This window comes from Petaurus breviceps, unplaced genomic scaffold (assembly GCF_028583685.1).
Source record: "Petaurus breviceps papuanus isolate PSGF00001 unplaced genomic scaffold, PetGlider_PUasm1.0 90137, whole genome shotgun sequence".
NCBI lineage: Eukaryota > Metazoa > Chordata > Mammalia > Diprotodontia > Petauridae > Petaurus > Petaurus breviceps.
Genome location: NW_027187183.1, coordinates 2,098 through 27,780, shown reverse-complemented (window position 1 = coordinate 27,780; position 25,683 = coordinate 2,098). Strand labels below are relative to the sequence as shown.

General features: G+C 40.3%; 1 protein-coding gene across 1 annotated transcript in view; it reads right to left on the bottom strand.

The window, feature by feature from the left end:
• NOXA1 (NADPH oxidase activator 1) overlaps positions 1 to 25,317 on the bottom strand; it is a gene marked incomplete at its 5' end in the record, with an annotated part of 28,714 nt that extends 3,397 nt beyond the window's left edge. Inside the window, 10 exons of the mRNA XM_069107538.1 lie at positions 1,739 to 1,847; positions 6,711 to 6,880; positions 12,314 to 12,369; positions 12,537 to 12,630; positions 13,516 to 13,575; positions 14,916 to 14,975; positions 16,254 to 16,361; positions 16,878 to 17,012; positions 22,856 to 22,964; positions 25,235 to 25,317. Coding sequence (XP_068963639.1) covers positions 1,739 to 1,847; positions 6,711 to 6,880; positions 12,314 to 12,369; positions 12,537 to 12,630; positions 13,516 to 13,575; positions 14,916 to 14,975; positions 16,254 to 16,361; positions 16,878 to 17,012; positions 22,856 to 22,964; positions 25,235 to 25,317 — 984 coding nt within the window. The remainder of the gene's footprint in view (positions 1 to 1,738; positions 1,848 to 6,710; positions 6,881 to 12,313; positions 12,370 to 12,536; positions 12,631 to 13,515; positions 13,576 to 14,915; positions 14,976 to 16,253; positions 16,362 to 16,877; positions 17,013 to 22,855; positions 22,965 to 25,234) is intronic.
• Positions 25,318 to 25,683: the final 366 nt, after the last annotated feature.

The following is a 25,683-nucleotide window of genomic DNA, read 5'->3' as shown; positions in this document are numbered from 1 at the left end:
CATGGTCAAAGGAGAGAATAGAATAAATGGAGGGTGGAACAGGATGGAGGGAAATATAGTTAGTCCTTCACAACATGACTGTTATAGAAGTGTTTTGCATGACTATACATGTATAACCTATATTGAATTGCTTGCTTTTTCAGTGAAGGTGGATGGGGAGGGAGAGAATATGGAACTCAAAGTTTTAAAAACAAATATTGAAAATTGTTTTTACATGCAACTGGAAAATAAGATATATAGGCAATGAGGTATAGAAATCTTATCTTGCCCTACAGGAAAATAGAAGGAAAGTGGATTAGGGAAGTGTTGGGGGTGAGAGAGGGCAGATTAGGGGAAGGAGTAATCAGAATAGATACTGTCTTGGGGTGGGGGGAGGGGAGAAATGGGGAGAAAATTTGGAACTTAAAATCTGGTGGAAGTGAATGTTGAAAACGAAAACTTAATTAATTAAAAAAAAAAAACACAAGAGAAAAAATGATTGGGAGCAAGCCCAAGTAGACAAGTCAAAAGGGAGATGAATAAAGACAAAAGGGAAAAAATGTACTTTGGGGTTTGTTTTTTGTTTCATTTTGTGTTACTTTTTAGCAAGCTGGTTGGTAAAAATTTACTAGTAAATCTCTGGATATAGGGACTAGGAATGGAGATGAGGTGAGCAGGGAGTAAACATGGATGTGATGAGGTACAGGCTCTGGGAACCCCCTTGAGCTCTCCCTTGAATCTTCCCATTTGATGAGGCATTTGCCTGAGGCCATAGGCAAATCTATCCCTCTTTTGTCCAGCAACTTTCCACCCTCAATCCTCCCAAAATATCTATACCCAAATCTGTTATACCCTAGAAATGGCCTAGCCCATCGTCTGTAGTCCCCAGGTAGCTTCCAGTAACTTCCCACCATTAATCACTCATTACTAGAGTCTGACCTCATTGACTTCTCCTGAAGACCCTCCTCAAACTCCTCCCCTAGACCATCCCTAGATTCCTTCCACAACCTTTCTGTATATAAGACCCCATCTGACCTCCATGTGGTGTGAGAGTGCCATAGAATTTTCTAGCAGAGTTCCTCTGTGTCAGATGATTCTGGCCTGCTTGTCCAATATAAGCCTTACAGATACTGAGGCTCCTTAAGGGTCTACCCAATCTGGCGAACTTTTAATAAACTGCTTTTGTTTGGCTGAGAAAAGTCTTGAGTTGAATTCATTCAGCAGGACCCGGAGTGTTGGTGTTTTGGGGTCTCATGCACCCCTAGCCTAAACCTCATCATTTTATGGTGACCCTCTTCAGATGATGTCTCCAAGCCAGAACATATCCATTGCAGTTATTACAGCTCTTTGAAGGACTATCCTGCTTACAAACTCCTACACTACAGCTGGCCTTTGCTAGCTTGAAGAGGGCTCTTACAATCTAGGGAAACAATTGCCTTTCTGGGAATTCAGGTGAGTGAATATATGTTTTATCCTCTAAATTCAACCTGGCCATTGTTACCCCCTGGTGCTGCTGGGAAAGCCAGCAACTTTGGTTTTATTGCTTCTTTAGAACCCAGGTATGAATGGATAGACAACAGGGAAAGATAGAAGGATTGAGGGGTAGAGAAGTGCCCAGAAAGCCCTGAGCACAAACAAGGGATGAATCTGAAGTCTAGAAGCAGAGCTGCCTAGAAAGGGCTGCTATCCATTCCATGAGTCTTTCTGTACTATCTCCTTTGCCCCCAGAGTTCCCAGAGTATACCTAGGAGATCCTTACCTGGCACTGGAGCCTCAGTCTTCTGTCTGCTGCTGCCTCCTGCCACATCTTTTTACATGCCTCTTCCCCAGAAATTGTAATGGACTTCCCACTGTCCTGGTGGCTGTAACTGCAATGGATACTTAGTCACCTATTGTTCATTTCATGTCACATGCATAGTCCACCGGGGATAGGCTTCTTGGTCCTCAGGACATGGACATATGATTTACTATTAGTACCTAACTTCATTAAGGAGGCTTAGGGTCCACCTCTGTCACAGATAGAAATAAATACTACTCCTCTCTACAAAACTGTTTATACAACTCTTCCTCTAAAAGGCAATACCACTAATATCCTGCCTTGTTATGAAGGGTGAGTGACAACCTGAGGAGACACCTGACTAAGGGACACCAGAGCAGAACATCCTCTACACATGAAGCCCTTTCCTTCAAATCCAGAGTCACGCATACTTAGCATGTATTCCTGTGCTGTTGAATGAGGCTGAAGGAAGTCAGGGAATCTCACTGAGAGGGCTTACTATAAATGTTTGTTTTGGGTCGCTAGGTGGCACAGTGAATAGAGCCCTGGAGTCAGGAGGACCTGCGTTTAAATCCAGATGCAAGACACTTAACACTTACTAGCCATGTGACCTTGGGCAAGTCACTTAACCCCAATTGCCCTGCCTTCCCCCCCTCCAAAAAAAGCAAAAAAAAAAATGTTTGTTGCTGAGTGTCCTCTTTGTGACTCTAATGGAGTGGTTTGACATTTGCTTCCCTAGCTCATACTACATACATACAGACGAGGGACTGAAGCAAACAGGGTTGCCCAGAGTCACACATCTAGTAAGTGTCTAAGGCTGGATTTGAAGATGAGTCTTCCTGATTCCAAGTCCAGTGCTCTATCCCCTGCTGCCCTCCATTAGAAATTCATGTTTTTAATCTCAAAAAGCCTCCATTGTTGGGGCAACTAATTGGTGCAATGAATAGAGCACTGGCCCTGGAGTCAGGAGGACCTGAGTTCAAATTTGGTCTCAGACACTTGACACACTTACTAGCTATGTGACCTTGGGCAAGTCACTTAACCCCAATTGCCCTGCCTTTCCCCCTCAAAAAAAAAAAAAAGCCCCCACTGTAGCAAGTCAATCCTTTGACTCTTTCCTAATTGATACTACATCCCACTCCCCCAGAGGCTGTTCCAAACCAACTCTTTTGTCTTCTCAAGTCTCCCATGCCACTCCCTCTTATTTGCCCCTCTCAGCTAAGGACCTTGCTTCATACTTTTATGGAGAAAATGGAAATCACTTGCCATGAACTCCCTCTTCTCTTCTCTACATCTTAAAACCCAATGACACCATCCCCATTGATCCCATTCCTTTTGCCACTGGGTTACCCTCACCATCCCCTCCTGTAGATTTTTCGGTCTCTTTATCTAAAACTATCACTTTATCTACTGGCATTTCTGCTGTCTACAAACATATCCAAGTCTCACCTATTGTGGAAAAAAAAAAGTTCTTCAACTGTCAGCTTTTATCTCTTCTCCTTTTCACTGCCAAACTCTTAGAAGCAGTTGTCTTTACTTCCTTTCCTCTCACTCATCCTTCAATCCTTTCCAATCTGGCTTCTGACCTCATCACAATTGATACTTCTCTCTCCAAAGTTACCAGTGATCTCTTAATTGAGAAACTTGATGGCTTTTCTCAATTCTCATTCTTCTAGATCCTTCAGTGGCACTTGACATTGTTGTCTAATCTTTCCTCTCTATCTATTCTCTCTTCTGTAAGTGTCCATGACAGTGCTCTCTTTCTTGATTTTCTTCCTACCTATCTGGCCATTCCTCATTTTCCTTTTCTGGTTCTTCATCTATATCATGACCCCTAGCTATGGGTGTACCCCAAGGCTCTTAGCCCCCTTCTTTTCTTCTCTTTCTATACTCTCTCACTTTGGCAACCTTATCAACTCCCACAGGTTCAATTATCATCTCTATGAAGATGACTCCCCCTAGTCTCTTCTGAATTTCAGTCCCACATCATCAATAAACAACCAATTGGATATTTCTTTCTTTCTTTTTTTTTTTTTTTGCAGGGGAGAAGACAGGGCAATTGGGGTTAAGTGACTTGTCCAAAGTCACACAGCTAGGTAAGCATTAATTGTCTGAAGCCATATTTGAACTCAAGTCTTCCTGACTCCAGGGTTGGTGCTCTATTCACTGAGCCATCTAGCCACCCCTCTTTGGATATTTCTAAATGGATGTCTTACAGGGCATCTCAAATTTAATATGTTCTAAATAGAATTTACCTCTTCAGAGCTTCCAAAAAATACCCTCTTCAACACTTCCCCACTTCTGTTGAGGGCACTACCATCTTCCAAGGATCACAACTTTATTGATCTTGACTCTTCAACTCTGGGTCACCCCATTAATCCAATAACTTGATTATTTCATTTCATTTCATTTCTCTTTTTACAACTTCTCTCATATCTATTTCCTTACTCATATCACCACCATCCTAGGTCTTTTTTTTTGCTTTTTGTAGGGCAATTGGGATTAAGTGACTTGCCAAGGTCACATGGCTAGTTTTTTGTTAAGTGTCTGATGCCAGATTTGAGCTCAGGTCCTCCTGACTCCAGGGCTGGTGCTCTATTCACTGTACCACTTAGCTGCCCCTACTATCCTAGGTCACACCCTCACCAAGATTACTACCGTAGTTTCCCAATTGGTTTCTGTGACTCAAATCTCTTCCATCACCATCTTCTATACAGTTACCAAAGTGATTTTCAAAAATTTTGTATCATTCCTCTACTCAATTAAGTTCAGTGACTCCCTATGGTCTATAGGACCAAATATTAAATTCCTCTGTGAGGCATTTAACGCCCTTAAAAACCTGGTTCTGACTTACCTTTCCAGTTTGATTCTCTATTCCTTTTTTCCAATTTTTGGTCCAGGCAAATTAGCCTTCTTATTGTTTCTCACACATGACACTCCATCTCCTGTCTTTTTTAGGGGCCACCCTCCACACCTGTAATAGACTCCCTCCTCCTCTCTACTCCACAGAATCTCTTTATTTCTTCAAACTTCAGCTCAAGCACCACATTCTTTTCTTTTTTAAAATTTAAATCTGGGGCTATTTATAATTTAACATTTTAATTAATTAAATTCTATTTTCTTTCCCTCCCACTTCCCTCTCCCAGCTGGGAAAAGAAAAAGAAAAAAACAACCCAAGTAACAAATATTCAGGCACTGCATTTTGCCAGAAAGCTCTCCTGATCTCTAACCTTGCCCACTCCCCCACCCCTAGCTACTAGCATCCTCCCTCCCAAAATTACATACTACTTTTTAGTATGTGTAGTCTCTCCAATAGAATCTAAACTTCCGGAGGGCAGGGAATGCCCCCTTTATATTCTCAGCACCTAGCACGGTACATAGCATATAGTATGTAATAATTATGGTTGACTGATTAAAACTCTATGAAGGTCAAATCCTTCATGAATACAGTGGGATGTTACCAATTTATTGTTGTCATAATGCCACATTACTAAAGCTTACTGTATTGTTTCAGCAAAGCCAGCAGAAGCGTGGCTACTGTGGTGACCTTACCAGGGAATTCCCCAGTTTGTTCCCAATGTGCCCACCCTAAAATACTATTCTTGTGTTGAAATGTCTTATGTCCCTACTGAGTCCAAACTGAAACAGGAACTTCTGAGTTTCAAGATGGCCCAGTGCCCACCCAAAATGGGGTTGGGCAGAGGATAAGGAAGAGTGCGAAAGAAAATCATGTGAGGGGTGAAGCTAAGGTCATCAACTGGAGGGTGGGGATAAACCAGGAAATTGAGGAGACATAGTTCTGACCCCAGGAGAGCCCCTGATTTGAGAAGGAATATAAAGATTTTTATTTGTTGGATTTGACTCAGAGGACATAGAATCATAGGGTCATAAATCTAGAGATGGAAAGGACTTTAGAAGTCATTAATTCCAACCCTCTCATTTTATAGATAAGGAAACAGACACAGAGAGCTTAAAGTGACTGGTCTGTCTTATACACCTAATAAGTGGCTGAGGCAGGATTTGAACCCATCTTCCCAACTCCAAGTCCAGTGCCCTGCAGAGGTCCAGTAACCCTAACTTTACGATGCCATTATGTCACCATCATGTCAAACAGTAGACAGAGGTAGGAGCTGGAGTACAGGAAGTCATGGGAGGAATGAGGCAATGAAGAAGCAGATGTAGTAGACAGTTTCCCCCTGTTCTTATTCTCAAAAGAAGAATGATCACTGGAGCCATCAGGCTGCAGAAGAGATATTTGGTAAGAAGTGTTGGGCTTAAGCCAAGCTTTTCTTAAGACAGGAGCAACCCAAGCATGTTCAAAGACAGAAAAGAAGGGGCTGGTGGTAGGAAGGAACAAAAAAATTAACTATGAGACGAGATCCCTCAGGAGGCAGGAAGGAGGTGAGAAGGGATCAGGCACTTAAATTTTACTGAGAAATTAGGGGCTATTCATCATGCACTCCCTCTTCTCTACATTTTAAAACTCCTTCATGTCATGCTCAACTGCTTCCTCTATTCCAGTCTCTGATAAAGAGATGATCCCTCACCCCATGATGCCATCCCTTGCTGCTTCAGCAGATTAATTCCACTCTCATCACCTTTCTTTTCATTCTGTCCCTTAAAAAGGGAGAGTCTGTAGCTCCAGGAGCTGAGATTGGGATCAATATCAGTGCTATTCAATATTTCATCCTATAAATGTCTCTAAATTCTCCCTTTGCCCATGGACTGATTTCTCTGGGATCAGTTGGATTCTTTTTTTTTTCAATATATATTATATCTTGATAAGTACTCAGTATATGTACAATCAAGCAAACTGACTCATTGGCTATGTCTCATTCTGCACCCTGTGTCTATCACCTCTTTGTCAGGAGGTGAATAGCATGATTCTTTCCAGCAAGTGCTGTATGCTGGGGCTTGCCATCCTATAAAGAGATGCCCTGTACACAATTCATACCTGAGCTGTGCACCTTCTAATTGCTGCAGGAGCTTGTCTCTTAGCAGGGCTCTGAGGACAGGCACAGATGCTCCCTTTTTCACCTCCAAGGTAACAGTAAAAGTACAATGTACATTGAGGTTGATAGATGTGTTTGGGCTGCTGGACACCTCTCCCTGAGCAGATGAGACCTGACAGGGAACAGAATGGAGATGGGCTGGTTTTAGGCAAAGTCACTTTAACCAAGTGCTTTCTGCAGAATGAGAAAGGCTATGTCTTAGGAATATATATCAATAGGAAAGAGAGTCATTGGTTCCCCAAACTTGAGATGATACAGAAGACTGTAGGCTGAGTCAATTTTCCTAGGTCCCCCCATTCTCTGAGGGTGGAGCTGATGTTAAATTTCGGAAAAAAGATTTTACAGCTTGATCTACTGATATATTGACCTTTCTGGGGGAGGGACTGAGAGAAGTGCTTCCAGGAAACCTATCCAGAGACATAGTGGGTAAGATAGTAATCTGGGAAAATGGAGGTGGGTTGTTGGGATGAAAATCTCTGTAAACCCTAAATCCACATAAATGTGAATTGTTATTTTTTGTGAATTAATAGGTTGTCTTTCACTTAATCTGTTTGGCTTGATTATTTGTGCAATCAACTTTTTAAGCACTTGGGACCAAAGAGCCAGAACATTTTCTTAGACTGTTATTACTTCTTGTACTACCCTGCCTTAAACCACAAATGCACACTGCATGGGAGAATCTGCAGCTGAGGGTTCTAGCCCCAGTTCTAACGTGAATTTGCACTTGGACACATCACTTGACTTTTCTGGTTTTTTGGGTTTTTTTGCTTTTTGGAGGGCAATTGGGGTTAAGTCACTTGCCCAAAGTCACTCAGCTAGTTTTGTTTTAAGTGTCTGAGGCCGGATTTGAACTCAGGTCCTCCTGACTCCAGGGCCAGTGCTCTATTCACTTCACCACCTAGCCACCCCTACTTGACTTTTCTGAACCTCAGTGTCCTTGAATGCCAAATGGAATGATAATATCTGACTTATCAACCATGATTTTTGTAAGAATCAAAAGTGAAGATTCTTTGGAAAATATCACTGCTCCTGCAGGTGCTACAGCCACAGCTATTGAAGACCCAGAAATGAAAACTTTTGCTACCAAAGTACTAGGCATTGTCAAATGGGTCAGCATCAGAAAATTATATAATTTTATTGGTGGAAATGGCATTAAAGAAGAAGCATTAACATTTGCTTTGCCACTGCACCCTAGGGACCATAGGATTTTCCCATCTGATTTGCAGCTGAAACCTTCCATATGAATTGTCTCCCCTCCTCAAGCCCCTCAACAGCAGGGACTACGTTGCTTTTCTATTGAAACTCTCAGCACTTAGCACAGTGCTATGCAAATAAGAAGAGCTTGATAAATGTTTTATTCATTCATTCATTCATAGCATACCAAATAGAAAGTTATCAGCAGGAGCAATATCATCATCATCATTAGCTCTCTTAAAATCCAACCCATTATCCATGTCCTGGGAAAGGGAAAGAGTAGCAAAATTAGGGGATGCCATAGTTTTAGTGATGTATAACAGGAACTCTTTGAACTTGAGATAACTATATCAAGTGTGGAGGTCCGACAGGAACCCTGAAACCCTGTCTATTTAGGCTCTGACAATACTACTGAATGGACTAATATACTAGTCAGTATGATGAAACTGCTGCTAGGAATCTAAGAAACAAATGGAATGGCATAGAGGTACAAGCTGGCTTTTCTTAAAGTCATCATAATGATCTTCTTGATACAGAGAAGAGCAAAATGAGTGAGATTATTTTGTATTTCAAGACCACAAGAAAGCAACACAATGGAACCAATCAGAAATGTCAAGATCCCATAGACATCCTTCAGAACAGATGGTGTGCTAAAGTGGGCAAATCATGTGTACACATGAAATGGATTGAAGACACATACTTTCATAAGGCACCAGCCACACATCATACCAATGTGCACAAAATTAGAAACATTTCACCAGTTATATAGGCAAGGACTACATGTTATTTTTGTCATTACCTCAGTGCTGGGCAATCATAAAAAAATAACTTCATCCCTAATCCTAAATTAGATGATATGAAAAATGAGAGAAAAAAGAATCTTAGGTAGTTGAAAATATTCACTTAATGCAAACTTTGAAACTGTATCTAATAAAAAATAATTAGACAGTGATGGAGATCTTGAAAAATTCATTGCATAACAAAATAAACGACAGGAATAGAACCAACATCTCAAATGATTTTGAAAAAGATGAATATACTTAAGACTGGATTTCTGAAAAGCCCCTTTTGAGGTTCATGGAATGAATTCAACTAGTGGATCAGTTAGATACCAAAATAGTCATTTCAAAAAGCTGGTAATCGCCATAACCATAATGAATGAAGACATTCTTCCACAGTATTTGACAGAAAATGTAAAAATATCTCAGAACTTGTACCCAGCTGCATATGTAGCAGCCTTGCCATGATAAGAACCATAATAAGGAATACCCTTAAGGACTGGTGTCAAGCACCATCATGGCAGAAGGGACCTGAGAGAACTATTAAAGATCTATGGAAGATGACACCAGCGTCTAGCTGGTACATGGAACAGAAAACTTGAACACAATATTGCCCAACTGAAGACAACAATAAGAAAAGAAATAGAAATGTGAATAGAATCTGTAGAACAAAAATGTATCTGAAATCCAGACTCCTTTAATTAGTAATTGAAAGCAAAAGAAATGAAGAAATCAGAAGGTAAAGAGGAAGAAAGGGCATATGGAAAATTCTTGGTAATCTGTATGTGTGGTTGCAAGTCTCACATAATAAAAATGCTTGGTGGTTCAAGCAAGAAACAAAAAACTGGTGTACTATTAGTATAATGAATAATGGAGGAGGGGACTGAAACTCTAGCTTCTCTTCAAAAATGGAAAGTGGTGGGGCCAAATGAGTTGCATAAAATCCATAATTATTGACTCAAACAATTCACAGTGACACACAAATTATTAATAAAGCAGTTTACTAGCTTCCAATAATAAACACTAGTGATCCCTCCAAGGAAAGGTCAATTTACTTTCAGAACTGTAAAATGTACATAACAGATTTGGAAAATATACTAATAAAACCTTAACAAGACATAAGGTCTAAAGCAGCTATAGAAAGAGTAACAGGATAACATTTCCTCACCAAAAAGAACAAGAGGGTTGACAATCCTTTTAGAGAACATCATTAACAGCTAATAAGCCTACAGTTACATTTTTGGGATAAACAAACATCATTTTACTAAGTAATAATAATAGGTTGATAAACAGGTATATGCCATTGCATTTGCTAAATGTAACTAAAATATAAAGTCTATAAAATGTAAAAAATCCAGGAACAGAACCAAAAGGCCCTCCATAGACTATAGCTACATGAAATCCATATAAAATATGTTGACAAAGCAACAGGGAGCAAATAGCTGAATTTTACTAATTTGGTTGGGGGGAGGAGAGAGGTTTAAGGATGGCAATTCAGGACTAAGTCATTGCTATCAGAAATTAAAGAAGGGTTATAGGTCAATGCTATCAGAAATTTTTCAGAAGCGTTTTTCTTAAAAAGCTTGGTCATCAATGTAGAGTATATGAAGAAACAGTAGAAACTGCAACATGGTAGACTGTAGGAATTTAGCACTTACAACAAGATAAGGCAAAATGAGACACACTTTTGGACATGGTCAATATGGGAATTAATTTTGTTCAACTTTACTTGTTTTAAAGTTTATTTTTTCTTTTTGTCAGGGACTCTGTGTGTGTGTGTGTGTGTGTGTGTGTGTGTGTGTGTGTTCAGAGAGAGAAAATGCTTGATCTTTGAAAAAAAAATTGATTAAAAAAATTAGCATCTACCAAATACCTGCTAAGACATGAGCAGGTGATCAGAATTAAACCTCAGAAGTTCATGGTCTTTGATACACTGACAGATGACAAATCTCCACATCATTATTAAAGATCTAAAAATATTCTGGAGAACTCACTGTCCTGAAACAGTACTGCCATCATTGACCAAACTGTTGACCACAATCACCTGGATATAACACTGATCCATGAAAACTTAATAATAATAATGTCTTCAATAAATATGGTTGTACTGAATTCTCATAATTTCCAAACTACATGGAACAAAAAGTGTTCAAAATACAAAAACCTAGAAGAGACCAAAATAATGTGGGAATAGAATCAATCATCAGTCAATAAACATTTATTAAGCACCTAAGATGTATCAGACATTGTGCTAAGCTCTGGGGATAAAAAACAAAAGAGACAAAAGACAGTCCCTGCCCTCATTTACTACGAGGAAGACAAACAAGCTATACACAAGATAAGTAAGAAATAATTAACAGGGAAAGCACTAGAATTTAGATTGGGAAAGGCTTCCTGTAAAAAACAGGGTTTTAGTGAGGACTTAAAGGAAGCCAGGGAAGGTAATAGGCAGAGTTGAGGAGAAAGCATTTAGGCATTTGGTCCACAAAGAAATGCCCAGAGCCAAGAGATGGAGGGTCTCATTGTCATTGAATTGAAGAGTATGAGGAGTAAGGTATAAGAAAGCTGGAAAGGTGGGAGGAAGCTAAGTTATGAAGGGCTTAGAGCACCAAGCAGAGAATTTTGTACTTGATCTTGGGAGTCAATAGGGAGTCACAGGAATCTGTTAAACAGCGGGTGGGAGGGTTCCATGATTAAACTGGCACTTTAGGAAAATCACTTTAACCCAAATGAAGGAGGGATTAGAGACTCATCAGCAGGCTATTGCAATGGTCCGGGCATGAGGTGATGAAGGCCTGAATCAGAAGGCTTGGTGGTAGTGTCAGAGCAGAGAAGGAAGCATAGTTTAGAGATACTGCAAAGGTGAAATCACAGGCCTTGTTGACTGAATGGGATGAGATACCTGTCACCCCTATCATCCTGTATGCTACTAGAGTTGTTCTGAGGATGCTTTCAATGATCCAACAGAAGATGTACTGACTATCCTAATACTTTTATACAAGCACCAAAAGCAGTTCATAGAACATATCAATACAAGAGAATAACAGCAAGATAGTAATTTGACCTGGGACATTTTCTAGCTGAACTGCATTAAAAAGTGTGAGAAGAATGAGATAGCAAAAATAATGGTGAGGATCATGATAATGATGATGTATGGCCCTGCCTTTGGGAAGTTTAAAAGTTAGTGCATAGGGGGCAGCAATTTAACACCCACACTCACAAAAAAAAAAAAAACTAGCCGTGTAACCTTGGGCAAGTTACTTAACCCCAATTGCCCTCCAAAAGGCAAAAAAAAAAAAAGTTAGTGCATAGAAAAGAAGGATAACAGGTTAGCTTTGAGTTTTCACAAGGACACTGTGAGAAAGAAAAGACTTGGGTTTGAATCTTGCCTCAACCACTAGCTGTGTCACCTTAGACAAGTCACAACTTCTCTGTGCCTCAGTGTCTTCATATGTAAAATGAGGGAATTTGACTTGATGGCATCCAAGATCCCATCCTGGCTTTAAATTTATACTTCCATGATGCTTAATATGTTCAGTAACAACACCCTGAAATAGCTGCCAGACTCTTACCAATGTTTTAGGACATACTTCGGAGCTCAGGCTAATCCCTTTAGGAGTAGGGAGTCCTGCAGAAAAAGGAAATGGAATGAGGAATAAACTAAATCGAGAATCCTCCCATAGTGATGGCTTTTGCAGTTGCATTTTTAGGGGAAGGAGCTAGAAGCATGACACCCTTTGACCCACTAACAGAGAGCCCTTCTTCTTGGGGCTGGGAGATTAAGAGTCAGTTTACCTTGAAGTGGAGAAACTGGTTCCTCAGCTTGGTTTAAATGGGGCCTTTTAGGAGGTCCCTTTGTGGGTGAACATGGGATGCCATTGTGACTTTCCTGCAAGGAAGCCAAATTAAAAAGTCAAAGTACCCATTCACTAGCAAAGGTTGCCCTTCTCTGTGGAGTTAGCTCTGTGTGTGCTTCATCAGCTGGATGGCTTTGTGGAGCCTGTTGATCCTTATTTTTGGTTGTTGTTAATTAAGTGATCTCACAGTATATATTTACTACATAGGAATTTTACCTGCCTTGGAATTTATCAATGACAAAGGAAGAAAAATGAAGCACTGAAACTGTAGTTGCATAGCTACTAAGATCTTTTTTCTTTTGCTTCTTTCAGTTTGATGCAAAAAGAAGTTTTAGAAAAAGCCAGATAACCTAGTCCCAGTTACCTGCCACCAATGGGTTGGAGTGATTTCATTTCTAAGGCATTTATACTAACCAAGGGTTCAATGGACCTTGGCACTCTCAGAAAAAGGCACCAAATTTCCTTTATTTGTTTTCACTGTTATTTAACAGAATCTGGGACAAACATAGAGATTTGGAAACACTAACATTGTCTGACATTGCCCTGGAGAAGTATTCACTTCTAGTAACACATAGCAGGGCCCAAAACCTTGCTCCAGTAAAGGTTAGGCCGCTTATGGCCTAACATTTCCCTGTACCCTGGGAAAATCTGGGCTTTTATACTTTCTGGACTTTTTTTTTTTTTTACCATAAACAACAGATTAAAGTCTTGATCAAGGCTATTGAAAATTTGGAAGAGATTTAAGCTACTACAAAGCTAACAACTTGGCTCTTGGTGGATTCCTCACCTAGGGGTTATTCAGGAAGGACTGATCTTTGTCTTGGTCCTATAGTTCACAAGATGAGTCTATTGAGGCCTTCCTCATTCATTCATTATTCCCCCCCACCATGCCCCCGCTTAGTGCTTTTCAGTCTCACCAGTTTGTCCATTTTTAGCGGATTAACAGGCTCCATCAGGGAGACTGGCCGGTGGATTCTCTGAGAAAAGATCGATCAGAAAAGCTACATTTGATCTCATGTGATAGGTGGAGACAGGCAGCAGTTCCCTAACTGCTTTTTGGATGATTCCTAGCTTGGAAAAGGGAAGGGGACTGCCTTCAGGGAAATGACCAACAATCAAAACTCAAGGCTCCTATCCATTCCCCTATCCACTTGGGGCCAACTCCAGGCCCTTTCTATATTCAGGGGCATTTCTTCAACTACAGCCAGGAGAGTTATATAACTACTACCTTGGCCATGCTTTGACCATGATAGCCCATGAAACAGGGAAAAACAGAAAATAGCCCTTCTGCCTATGGGCCTCCTTTTTGCTTCTCAGATCATTCTCCTAGTCCCTCTCACCAAGAAGTTACAACATTATAGATAATCTTAATAGGGGAAGATCTGAGACTTCTCTTCTCCATGCTGGGTAAACACAGTTACCTTTGATTTTTTCCCCCAGGAACTTAACACTGTATTTAAATACCAACCCTAGAACTTTTTCAGGCTTTTCTCCAGAGCATTGGCAAGATACCAGCAAGGACTGAACTAGGGAGGATGTCCTATGTCCCCCAAATCACAAATTCTAGACAAGGGGTAAGAAATTAAAGCAACAATTATATAAAAATTCATTTCTCCTTCAGACTATATCACCCTGATACAGGAAAAAGACTAGACTAAGGTCCCAAGAATTCTGGGACTACCTTATTTTACACTAATTGATTGCTCTACCACTGATATTCCATGTGACTGTGCTATGCATATCTACCCTTATATGTGAAATGGGGAAAAATGAATTCAGCTGTAGAACTCAAAAGATTGTTAGCTAGCATTAAATGAGCCAACAGAGAGAGTCAATGTAGTACAGTGGATAAAATTCTTGCTTTGGAGTCAGAAGACTTGGGTTTGAATCTTGACTCTACTACTTACCCTCTGTATGACCTTAGGCAAGTCATTTCTCTGGGCCTCTGTGAAGTAAGGTGGTTGGACTAAATGACCTCTAAGTCCTTTGACTACAAGTGAAGGTGCTTTGAAAATTACAAAGCTTCATATATTTAGGTGACATGATTATGGAAACATGCCATCCCAGGATTTTAATTTAACATATTTGGTTATATGCCTGTCATGGTGATTGACTGATACTATGGATACCGCTTTCTAAATGGAAAGTAAAAGTAAAACAGGAAAAAGCATACACAGTCCCTGCTTCCTCAGAGTATCTGGAAGGGTTCATATAAGCCCTTACTCTTTGACATAAAAATAGCAAGTATATACTTTTAGCTGGAGAGTAATTTTCCAAGGAAGGGAAAAGTGACCCAATAGGAAAGGTCCCTTCTCACCTGTGGCCTGAGAGGCTCAAAACCAATGTACTTGTCCTTAGGATTAACAGATGAAATGACCTGGGGCAGAGCAAGAAAAAAAACAGTCACATTCTTGGTAATATTTAGAACTCAGTCCTTGTCAGAGTGGCAAAGGGCTGTTTCTGTGAGGTTTAATTCTCCACCGATATTATTTAGCTATTTACACATTTACCACCTAACTTATTTACCTTGTATGAGTCTATGGTACTCATATTTTCTATAATACAAGGTTAGGAATTCATGTTTCTGATGTAAAGTACTTTGACTATAGGCTAACATTCACTTTAGTTACTGTCCTCCCTGTAATTAGGTCAAATATTAGAGACAGCTGGGGCTTCTGTGGGAGAGGAATAATAGGGTCTCACCCCTACAATCATCTTCATGCCAAGGCCCCAACATGTCACCTTTTTTTCCACATTGGTTTGTCCTTCACCTCAGTCCTCTTAGGAGCCCTTCCCATACATCACCCCTTCTCTCCTCTCATCCCAAAGTCCTCACATCCCCAACTCTCTCCACTACTATCTGGACAGAATCCTATGGAGTTGCTGTCTATATCCCCTGGTACAGAGTGAGCTGGATAAGCCCAAGCCTAGTCACCTAGTAACAAGTGGGTGGATGAAAGCTTTCAACACTTCCCTGATTTATAAGCTTACTTGACTCTTGTTGAACAAGATTTAACTTAAGGCACATAAAATTCAGTCATGTTTTCAGACTTCATTTTCATTTTGGAAAGAATAGATTCAGGACTGACTCCTTTACTCAGGGCTAGGACCTGCCTTTCCTTCTTTCCTCCATCTGTCCCTCCCTCCTTCCTTCCCTCTCTCTTTCTCTTTCTTTCCAAGGCTCAAATTTCCAACATCAAGACTCAATCATTTGTCTCTACCTCTGATCTCCCTGTCCCTGTCTCCAGGACTTCTGGGGTCTTACCTCAAGGTTTTGCTGATCCCAAGCCCAGGGATTTTTTTTTTTTTTGCTTTTTAGAGGGGGGAAAGCAGGGAAATTGGGGTTGTGACTTGCCCAAGGTCACATGGCTAGTAAGTGTTAAGTGTCTGAGGCTGGATTTGAACTCAGGTCCTCCTGACTCCAGGGCCCGTGCTTTATTCACTGTGCCACCTAGCTGCTCCAAGCCCAGGGATTTTTTGAAGTCTAAATTGTCAGCCTGAATGAAACATTAGCACCAAGCATGGATTATGATCTCAGCCCAGTCCAGTTCTGGGAAAGGTTTTGCTGATTCATCTAAGTGGTAAGAATTTACGGCCTCCATAGTCTTTCTATCAACAACACCCTAGAGACTTAGTGTAAACAAGACTGCTTTACCTTGGGCTTCCCCAGGAAATCCATGGAATTTAGCTGCTCTACATCCTTCTTCCGGGGACGAAAGATCTCACCCTTGGGAAATTGCAGAAGGTCCAAAAAGATTTGTTTCTAAGAAGAAGAAAATAATTTCTGACAAATGGTTTGGTGACTTTAGGCAGAAATAAGGTAAACTAGGGCTTTCTTGACTTCTATTACCTGCCAGAGGATTATGATACTACAGGAATCTTTGATTCCTTAGCTTGAATAGAACTGCTTAAGGTCATCTAAGCCTTTCCCTTATTTCTGGGAAGGTCAGAAAGTCAACACAACTACTTAATCCACTGATCACCCCTTTTTCCTACAAATACCAATCATCACATGTCTCAGTCTGATCATGTGCCAATACAGAGGCTAAGGATTTGGGTACAGAGTAGAAGAAAGAGGGAGTGATGTTCTTAGATGAGTCTCTGTGTAAACAAGGCACCAAAGACTTAACATAAACAATACTGCTTTACTTTAGTACTTCTGAAGTCTCTGGCCTAGAGGCAGCTCATCTGAGAAGAAAGTGGATAGCCAAAGTTCTCACCAGCTCACACAGGGCCCTCTCCATGAGGATGAGGGATGTCTTCCACCTGCCTGACTCACCTGCATCTGCTCCAGGGCAGCCTCTAGAATGGCTGAACTCCCCTCTGGTCTCTTGGAGATGGCCTTTTCTAAGCTTTTGGTGGCTTCTTCCCAAAGTCCTAGCTGGCACTGCACAGCTGCCATGTTGTACAACACCTGAGAATGGTAGGGAAAAGAGAGAGATATTAAATGTCATCCCAAAGCATTAGCAGGAATCACAGATACAAAGAAAAGTTCACTATAAGGAAAATTCAGAGTATGAGGCTCTATCCAAATCCCTACAAGGTGGTTGGTTGGTTGTTCTCCTCAAAGAGGACCAAAGTGGCCTCACTATGTTGGGGTCAATGTACAATGTGTCCAACTATATCTGATCAGACCATTATGAGCTCCGAAGGCTTTACTACAGGTAGGGCACCAATAGTTTGCATGAACATTTGGAATGGAGATGCCTCTAAATTTGCACATTTCACATTTCTGTTAAGCGACTACAGTTCTGCCTACCTGGGCAACTAAGTGGTTCAGCAGATAGAGTGCTGGGCTTGGAGTCAGTAAGACTCATCTTCATGAGTTCAAAACCATACTCAGACACTTATTAGCTATGTGATCCAGAGCAAGTTATTTAATCTTGTCTGCCTCTGTTTCCTCATCTGTAGAATGAGCTGGAGAAGGAAATGGCAAAGTATTCCAGTATCTTTGCCAAGAAAACTCCAAATGGGGGCATGAAGAATTGGAAATGACTGAAGAAGAACAACAATTCTGCTTTACTCATAGGGCACAGTGCCTTCTTTAACGTGGGCTTGCCATGCTGGGCAGTCCTGTACCAGTGTCTCCAATGTCTCACAACCAATTCCGGAGTTCTTCAGAGAGACCTTGAGAATGTCCTTGTATTGCTTCTTCTGACCACGTGAGCACTCCAAAGAAGTCTTTTTGTTTTGTTTTGTTTTTTTGCTTTTTGGAGGGCAATTGGGGTTAAGTGACTTGCCCTAAGTTACATTTACGCTAGTAAGTGTGTCAAGTGTCTGAGGCCAAATTTGAACTCAGGTCCTCTTGCACCACCTAGCCGCCCCCAAAGAAGTCTTTTTGGCAAACATATATCCTGTCCTTCAAACATGGAGAAATTCTGAATTTCCCTTGAAAAGTATGTATATGCTGAACTCTATCTGAGGCTGTAGATGAATAACACTGAGCCACCCATGACCTCTGTCTTGATTTTCTTTCTGACCAAAGACATAAATATAGACCAAAGGCATAAATATAGCAGCTAGGGGATGAAGCTAACTAACCTACATGGGAATCAGACCCACAACCTGAAAACTGATCTTCATCGAGTGTCTCAGATCTGGGTTGAAAATCACTTGGAATGTGGAATATGCAGCATTTCCTTGATGGGTATTTTTTGTTTCTTTGAAAAAAAAAAAACTATTTAAAAAAATTTTGTATACATTTTGTTTGGACACAATGAACACCCAAACTTTATATAAAGTATATTACTCACCTTGCCCAAACAATCATATTATTGAATATTTCCCAAAAAAAGGAATATGCTCTTAAACTTTGGCAATATAGTATTAACACTGGACATAATAACTAACCAGAGGTTTTTCTGCCTTTCCATGTTGAATTTACCTTGGTATAATCATTACGTATGTTGTTCCTTTGGCTCTGCTTTATTCACTTTGCATCATTTTATATGTCTTACCATGTTTTTCTAAATTCTTTATATTTATTATTCCTTATAGCCCAGTTATATTCCATTATTCATGCCCCATAATTTGTTCAGCTATTTTCCAATTACTAGACATATTTTATTTCTAGTTTTTTGAATATTATAAATAATGTTGCTATGAATGTTTTTGTACACATGAATACTTTCTCGTCATCAATAACCTTGTTGGAGTAGAGTCCCAACAGTAGGATCTTTGTGGCAAAAGGCAGAAACAGTGTACTATCTCTTTTTTTTTTTTCATAATTCCAAATTGTTTTCCAGAAAAACTGAACCAATTCATAGCATCATCAGCAGTAAATTAGTGGGCCTATCTTCCCATAGTTACAACCCACCCCAATCATTCATTTATCCAAAAAGCTAGGCACTGTGGCTATAAAGACAAAAATGAAACAATTCCTGCCCTTAAAGTGCTTACATTCTATTAGGAAGAAAACATGTACACAGATAAGCAAAAGCAGCATTGAGTGAAGGGTGAGGAAAGGGCATTCTAGGTATCGGGGACAAACTATGCAAAGGCACAGAAATGGGAAATAGAATATCTTATGTCGGGAACAGCAAATAGGTCAGTTCGGTGGAATGTAGAGTTTGGCAGCATGGAGTAGGGAATGGTAAGCCTGGAAAGGTATGTTGAAGTCAGTTGGTGAAAGGCTTTCTAGCTTCATAGTTGCAAAGTGACCTTATGGTTATTATTAATTTGCACTTCTTTGATTATTATAAATATTCCTTGCGATAGCACAATACCAATCTGTACTTATTCTCCAGACTGTGGGATGACTAAAAATTCTTTTATAAAAATATTTACCTCATGTAGCAAAGAATACCAAAATGCAGTTTGTAGTTAGCTCCTGTGTTAACTAGCTACTTATTGATCATGAGATTTAACACTGGGATCATGGGTACAAGTCCCTCTACTGGGCATTTCTATTACTCTTTTTCCACTTCACAAATTATAAAAATTTCAAAATTAGGAACCATGTTTTTTTTTTTTTTTAAAGTACACAGATCGGGGTAGAACTTGACCAAGAACTTGACAGCTCTTCCCCCTTCCAAAGTCTTAGAATTCATGTCGCCCTGAGTTCTCATCTCCACTCTTCTTCTTGCCCCCATGACTTGAAACTCCACTATCTCTCAGGTTATTGCAACCTCTTTTTATCTTGCCCCTTTCCACTACTCATTTCACTTCCATCTATCACTTCTATCCTTGTTCCTCTAAGATCCAATTTCTATTTCTCCAACTATATTAGGAGCAGATCTGAGGACAGGAACTCAGTTGTGGTTCTTTAGCATTTTGGTTGTTGAATATTGCATATGCTGTCAGGCATCACTGCTGGGTTAGTTTGTTTTATTTTTTTCTCTGTCACAAAGAACAGAGAAATATTAGTTTATGATAAGGCTCAGGACATATAACTAGGTATTACTGTGTGGTTAAGTGTCTTGCCCAGGGTCACACAGTCAGTATGTATGAAGAGGCAGGACTTGAATAAAAACAAAAGGTATCAACCAAACTTAAAAGAAGAAAAATGCTGAGTTTATCAGGCATGCCAGTGTTATTAGAAGACAAATGGATATATGAATAGGTTGTTACTTGTTTTCCCCACAGTTCCTGGTACAGGCATGAACACACAGGAGGCATCAGAAATGCTTAGTGAATTGAACTGAATGTTGTCCTTTATGTTCCACAAGCAAAAAGAAACAGGTTGCGTAAGGACAGGGCAAGATTCCACACTAAGCTGTGTTACTGCTGGTGAGAGCAGAGTAGAGATTGAAGTCAAAGCCTCCAGCTTGCTTAGATAATTTCAAGGACATTTAAAATGAGGCATTCAGAGCCTACAGCAATAATGATCTTGAGCCTTGTTTATATAACATGTACTTTGAGCTATTTTTGCTTGTAATAGGAGGAGCCTGAAGAGTTGGGGCTAGAGGTAAGTGATAAGAGACCCCCCCACACCCACCCACCCACTCCAAACTGATTATTATTATTACTTTTATAAATATACATCTTTTCAATATCAGGAAATTCTACTCAGTATGGTCTGTAAGTATTTGTATAGTGAAGTCAGATTCCATTTAGTACCCACAAATGCTTTGTACCAGCTCTAATGACTGGTACTTAGATTCCTCATCCCTGCCTACTCTGCCTCCCCCTTTTCTTCCCCTCTCGTACTTTTTCCTAGCCTCCTCCTTCTTTCCCCTTCCTTCAACTGAAGCATGCAAAAAAAAAATTATTTCAGTCCCAAAGAGAACAATTTGACAAAACATAGGTCTGCATGGTTGTTGACTATATCACATAAGTTTTAGGACTTTAGCCCTTTGAAAGGTCAAGAACTGGGCATTTCCCTATGCCCTGCACATTACCCAATCCTTTTTGTGAAACATAAGGTGGAATGCTAGTTAATATTTCAGCAGGAAAGAATCATTAGCAGATAATGAATCAGGGGTTTTATTTACCCTCCTATCATATTATTATTAGCCTTAAGACATATTCCAGGACAAGGAAGCAAAATGTAAAATGCATGAAATTCAAACATACATGTGTACAAATGGCCTGATAACACATTTATTAAGAACCTGTGTTCAGAGTCTCATGCTCATCCAAGGTTAATGCAAGGATAAGAGAGGGTTTCTGCTTCTATAACGTTTACAATCCAATAGTAATACTCTACTAATAATAGAGTGATGAGACACAGTGTTACATTCTAAGTATATCAAAGACTAAGTGCTAAATGAGATCTGAGGAGGGGCAGGGAGACTATTGAGGGACTATCATAGACTTCAAAGAAAAGGTAGCATTTAAATTAAATTTTAAGGGATAAGAAGGAATTCAACTGAGAAACAAATGAAGAGGAGAATATCTGAGGCAAAAGGAGTAACCTCAGCAAAGGAAGAGACAAGAGACATCACCGGGTTTGAGCAAGCAAAGCATTTGTCCCAGGCATGGATGAATTTAGAAGGTGCAAACTGTCAGGGGAGGCACTGTGGGTGGGATAGGGCTCTGGTCCTTCTAGTCCAAACTGGGGAGGGTGATATGGATGAGTAGCACAGCCAACACTCTGGGCTCTGGCCCTCCACTATGATTTTGAGAAATTGGAACCAGTCATCTCTTCTTTCCATAGGAGCACTAGTTACAATATTCTGGGTGCCTCCCCCACCCAAGCCAAGTCTAGCAGAGGGGTTGGGGCTAGGAATGGGAATGGAGGGTGGCCCTCAGTCTTTAAACCTCTCTGCTGGGGCCTAGTCAGGTAGGGAGCATGGAGTTATTCCCACTCTAAGATGGGGCCCATCCAGAGTGATTCAAGGCTTGGACTTGGCACAAATTAGGAAGGTTCAAGGGCATTGGCAACCTGACACTTGACTGAAGCTGGGTGGGATATACAACTCCACTTGGTGGGTATGGTAGAGTGAGAATTCTTTCCCATGAGGTCCTTAACTATCAAATTCTGGGATTCTGTAGGTGGGGCTGGGTAAGCAATGACAGGCTCTTACAGGCTTCAAGGGTGCCTCTACCATAAGCCCCAACTACTCCTACTTTGAAGGGTCTAGGTCATTTTCCACAGATTCTGGGTCTCTCTAAGACCAGGAGGAGGAGATGATTATATAGGCTGGCATAAAAATCACAGGGATCCATTATAGCCCATTATGGGTTCCCTTCTTCCACCCTCTCCACACAAGGTAGGGATAAGGCCATTTTGGCACACATCTGCTTGGCCTGTGTTGGGTAGTTAGACTAGCTTCTACTCTCCATGTCTTCACAGTTTGGTGAGTCCTCACCCTCTCTCATGCCTATGTGGAGCTGGGTCTTATTTGTCATGAGCACAGAAAGGAAAAAATGGGTACTTGGACCTTCATGAAATGCCTTCATTTATTCAGGAATGGTCAGTAGTGAAGAGGAGAGGCAGCTGGTTGGATAAGAGTACTAGGTCCTCCCCCTAACCCCTACCAGCTACCAGCCTGATCATACCTACCTAGTAGCTAGTTAACAAAAATAATGAAGTTAAAATATGATGCTAGTCTTCCTTTCACAGCCAAACTCACAGAAGCTTTATAAATTCCTTGCTTCCACTTTGTTTCTTCCCACTTGCTTCTTAATTTTTGTAATCTGCTTCCAACATCTTCACTCAAAAAAACCTTGATCTCTCCAAGTTATCAAAGGAAGTATTGACTATTAAATCCCATGGCCTTTTCTTAGTCCTCTTTCCTTTTTGCCTTCTCTGCTTTTCAATAATGATATGTCATAGCTGGCATGGGAATTTCCCTTCTTCCTTCTAATACTTACCTCCCAAGCTTGTAATTTGTACCGAAGACCCAGTTGCTTATAGTCAATGAAGGTATTGTTTCTCAGGTTGACCAAGGCCTGGACATAATCAGAAAGAGCTTCTGGGAACCTGTGACCCAGAAGAAAATCTATTACAATTCAAAGGTTACTAGAAATGACTAGGCCCTCAGTGACTCAGTTGCTTAGTGAAGGGCTTTGAAGTGGAGCGTAGGATTCTTGGACTTAGCCTTTAGAACAACAGGGAGCCATAGTAGGACCCCAAGGATAAAGGTGGTACAACTAGTGTGGCAGGAGAAAAAGAAAGCCTTAGCATCCAGCACAGCAGTAGACTCAGTGCAGAACAAGAAATGATAGTTTGGATGAAACATGACTAAGGCTGTGCAATTTTGTATAGTGATAGATAGATATCACAGAGACTGTGATGACTAAATGCGTAAAGTACCAAGTATAGTCAGAACTATATTGAAATTCATCTTGTTGTAATGAAAGACTTTCAGATTTGTTCTAAATTTACTCTTGGCTAGAAACTACCTGTTAGTAGGGCAAGAAGTACTTTCCAGCTGGGTGGTGGAGTGCCCTTCACATTCACCTTCTTTCCTATTGTCCTTTGCCACAGGTGTCCCAGCTGAGGAATTTAAGGGGCACCTGAATCCAAGTCTAGAGATCTCTATGGGATTTATTTCTTCCCTTCTCATCTTCCTAATATCCCTTTATAACCAGATCATGATTCCCTGTTTGATTACTTTACTTCTTCAAAAGATCCCTGATTTCATTAATTTGGGAATTTTCTCCACAATTAAAACCCCTTCCTGCCTTAGTAGATGGTTTCAGGAGTTGAAACAACTAAAATAATTCATCCCTTGGTGACCAACTTTCTGGGGATGAGCCTTTCCCCACTTAGACCAGTCCTTAAACAATAGATGCATAGTCCATTGCTGGCCCCATCTTAGAAACCACCTCAGTTTGGTGTGACCTGTCAGAGCTTATGTTTCCTGGGCATAACCTTGAAGAACTTGAGTCACCTTTAGGTCATGTAATGATTAGGACATTAAATATGGTCTCAGTTTGGAAAAGCAGTTCTGGTTAAGAGGAGGGGGGAAGGAGATAGGAATTATATACAGAAGCATCCCAGCTTAGGGACAAGTGGAAAGACTGGCAAATCCTTGTTTTAAAATGCAAATGTTAGAATAATAATGTTAGGAAATGCTGTAACAAAAAGGTAGCTAACAACAACAATAAAGTTAGGAAAGGCTGAGCTGCTTCTCTCCCCTTTATTCTGACAAAAAAAAAAAAGCATGGGGGCGGGGGAGGGGGTAGACTGATGGATTTATTTGGAAATGGGAGAGGCGGGAAATATCTTTAACATAAATATCCAGCTTCAGTTTATTGCCAAATGCTGTCTCTAATTCCTTTACAATATCTCCCATATCTGTTCTCTAACCAGAATGCCACAACCTTAGTCATTTCTCATCCAGACTATCACTCCTAGTTTCCAGCTATGCTTGATTATTCTAAGTCTTCTCTAGTAACACTGATTATGCCACCTTCCTCCTTGGAATCCTACCATGGCTTTTTATTGTTCTAAAAGTTAAGGCCATGATCCTCTTCCTGTGCTTCCAAGCCCCCAATGTCCGATGGATCATCTCATTTCTTTGGTTTCCTAGTTCCTGGTCTGCCTGCCTCACGCTGAAAACCCTCTTGGCTTGATCTTTCTCTACCTTCCTCTGAGTTTTTAGATACACCTTCTCCCACTTGCATCCTCTATCCTCCAAAACATTTAGAAATTCCAACTCTTTCAATAAATTTCCTTCAATGATTAGAGTACTAGTGGCTTCCCAATTGACTCATCTATCTGGACATGGAAATCCTGAAGCTCCTTTCCTTGCTGCATCCTTGACCATAGCCTTGTATATTTTACTATATTTACTGAATCATTCAAAGTAGGAATTATTTTTATTTTTCTCTTTACATACCCAATTCCTAGAACACGGCTTTCTATACAGTAGGAGTTTAATAAATATTTATTTGAATCGAGCTGAATGTCTACAATCTCCTTAATTTATGGTTGTTTTATATATACCTTTTTTACACCATAATCATTTCCAGACCTCCCAGACCCCTAACTATAAAACTTCCCTTGGAACAAGGAGACACAGTAAAAAATTATGATGTTGTCTTTGGGTCTCTTTAAACACTGGTCTGAACAAGATGTCTGGTAACCTCTGAAAGGACAGAGAAAGACCACAGCTATCATCATGACTAGCAGAGTGGCATGTAAGGTGGGTCAGCTTTGGAAAGTGAAAAGGGAGGAGAAGCCAGAACAAGGTATGTTGGGAACAATAGGCTGTAAGAAAAGAAACAAGGAGACTTTGTTCTCACCTTTCTAGTTGAAAGTGAACCACTCCTCTCAGGAAGAATCCAACAGCCAGACAAGAGTCTTTAGTCACTGTCTGATCCAATGCCTAAGGATCAAAGACAAGGCATTAAAACGCTAAGCTCCACAAAACAGCTGCCCCATTTTGGTATATTGGTAAATATAACATGGCATGTTTATAAAATAACACACCCAATTTCCATAAAATATATGTAGAAACCCATCTCGTATAGGTAATATCAAGAAAACATCATAAGGTCATTTCAGAATTGTGCACAATTCTGTACAATCTCTGATGATGCATATCTCAAACTACTATGCCTTCTCATTCTGTACAACTTGTGTCTAAATCTTTGATAGTGGATCTACCCAGAATGCTAGGAGACCCTTTTCTAGGTTCTTGACATTATTTTGAAAATGTAGTACATGCTACTTTGGTTATCCTTTACTTTTG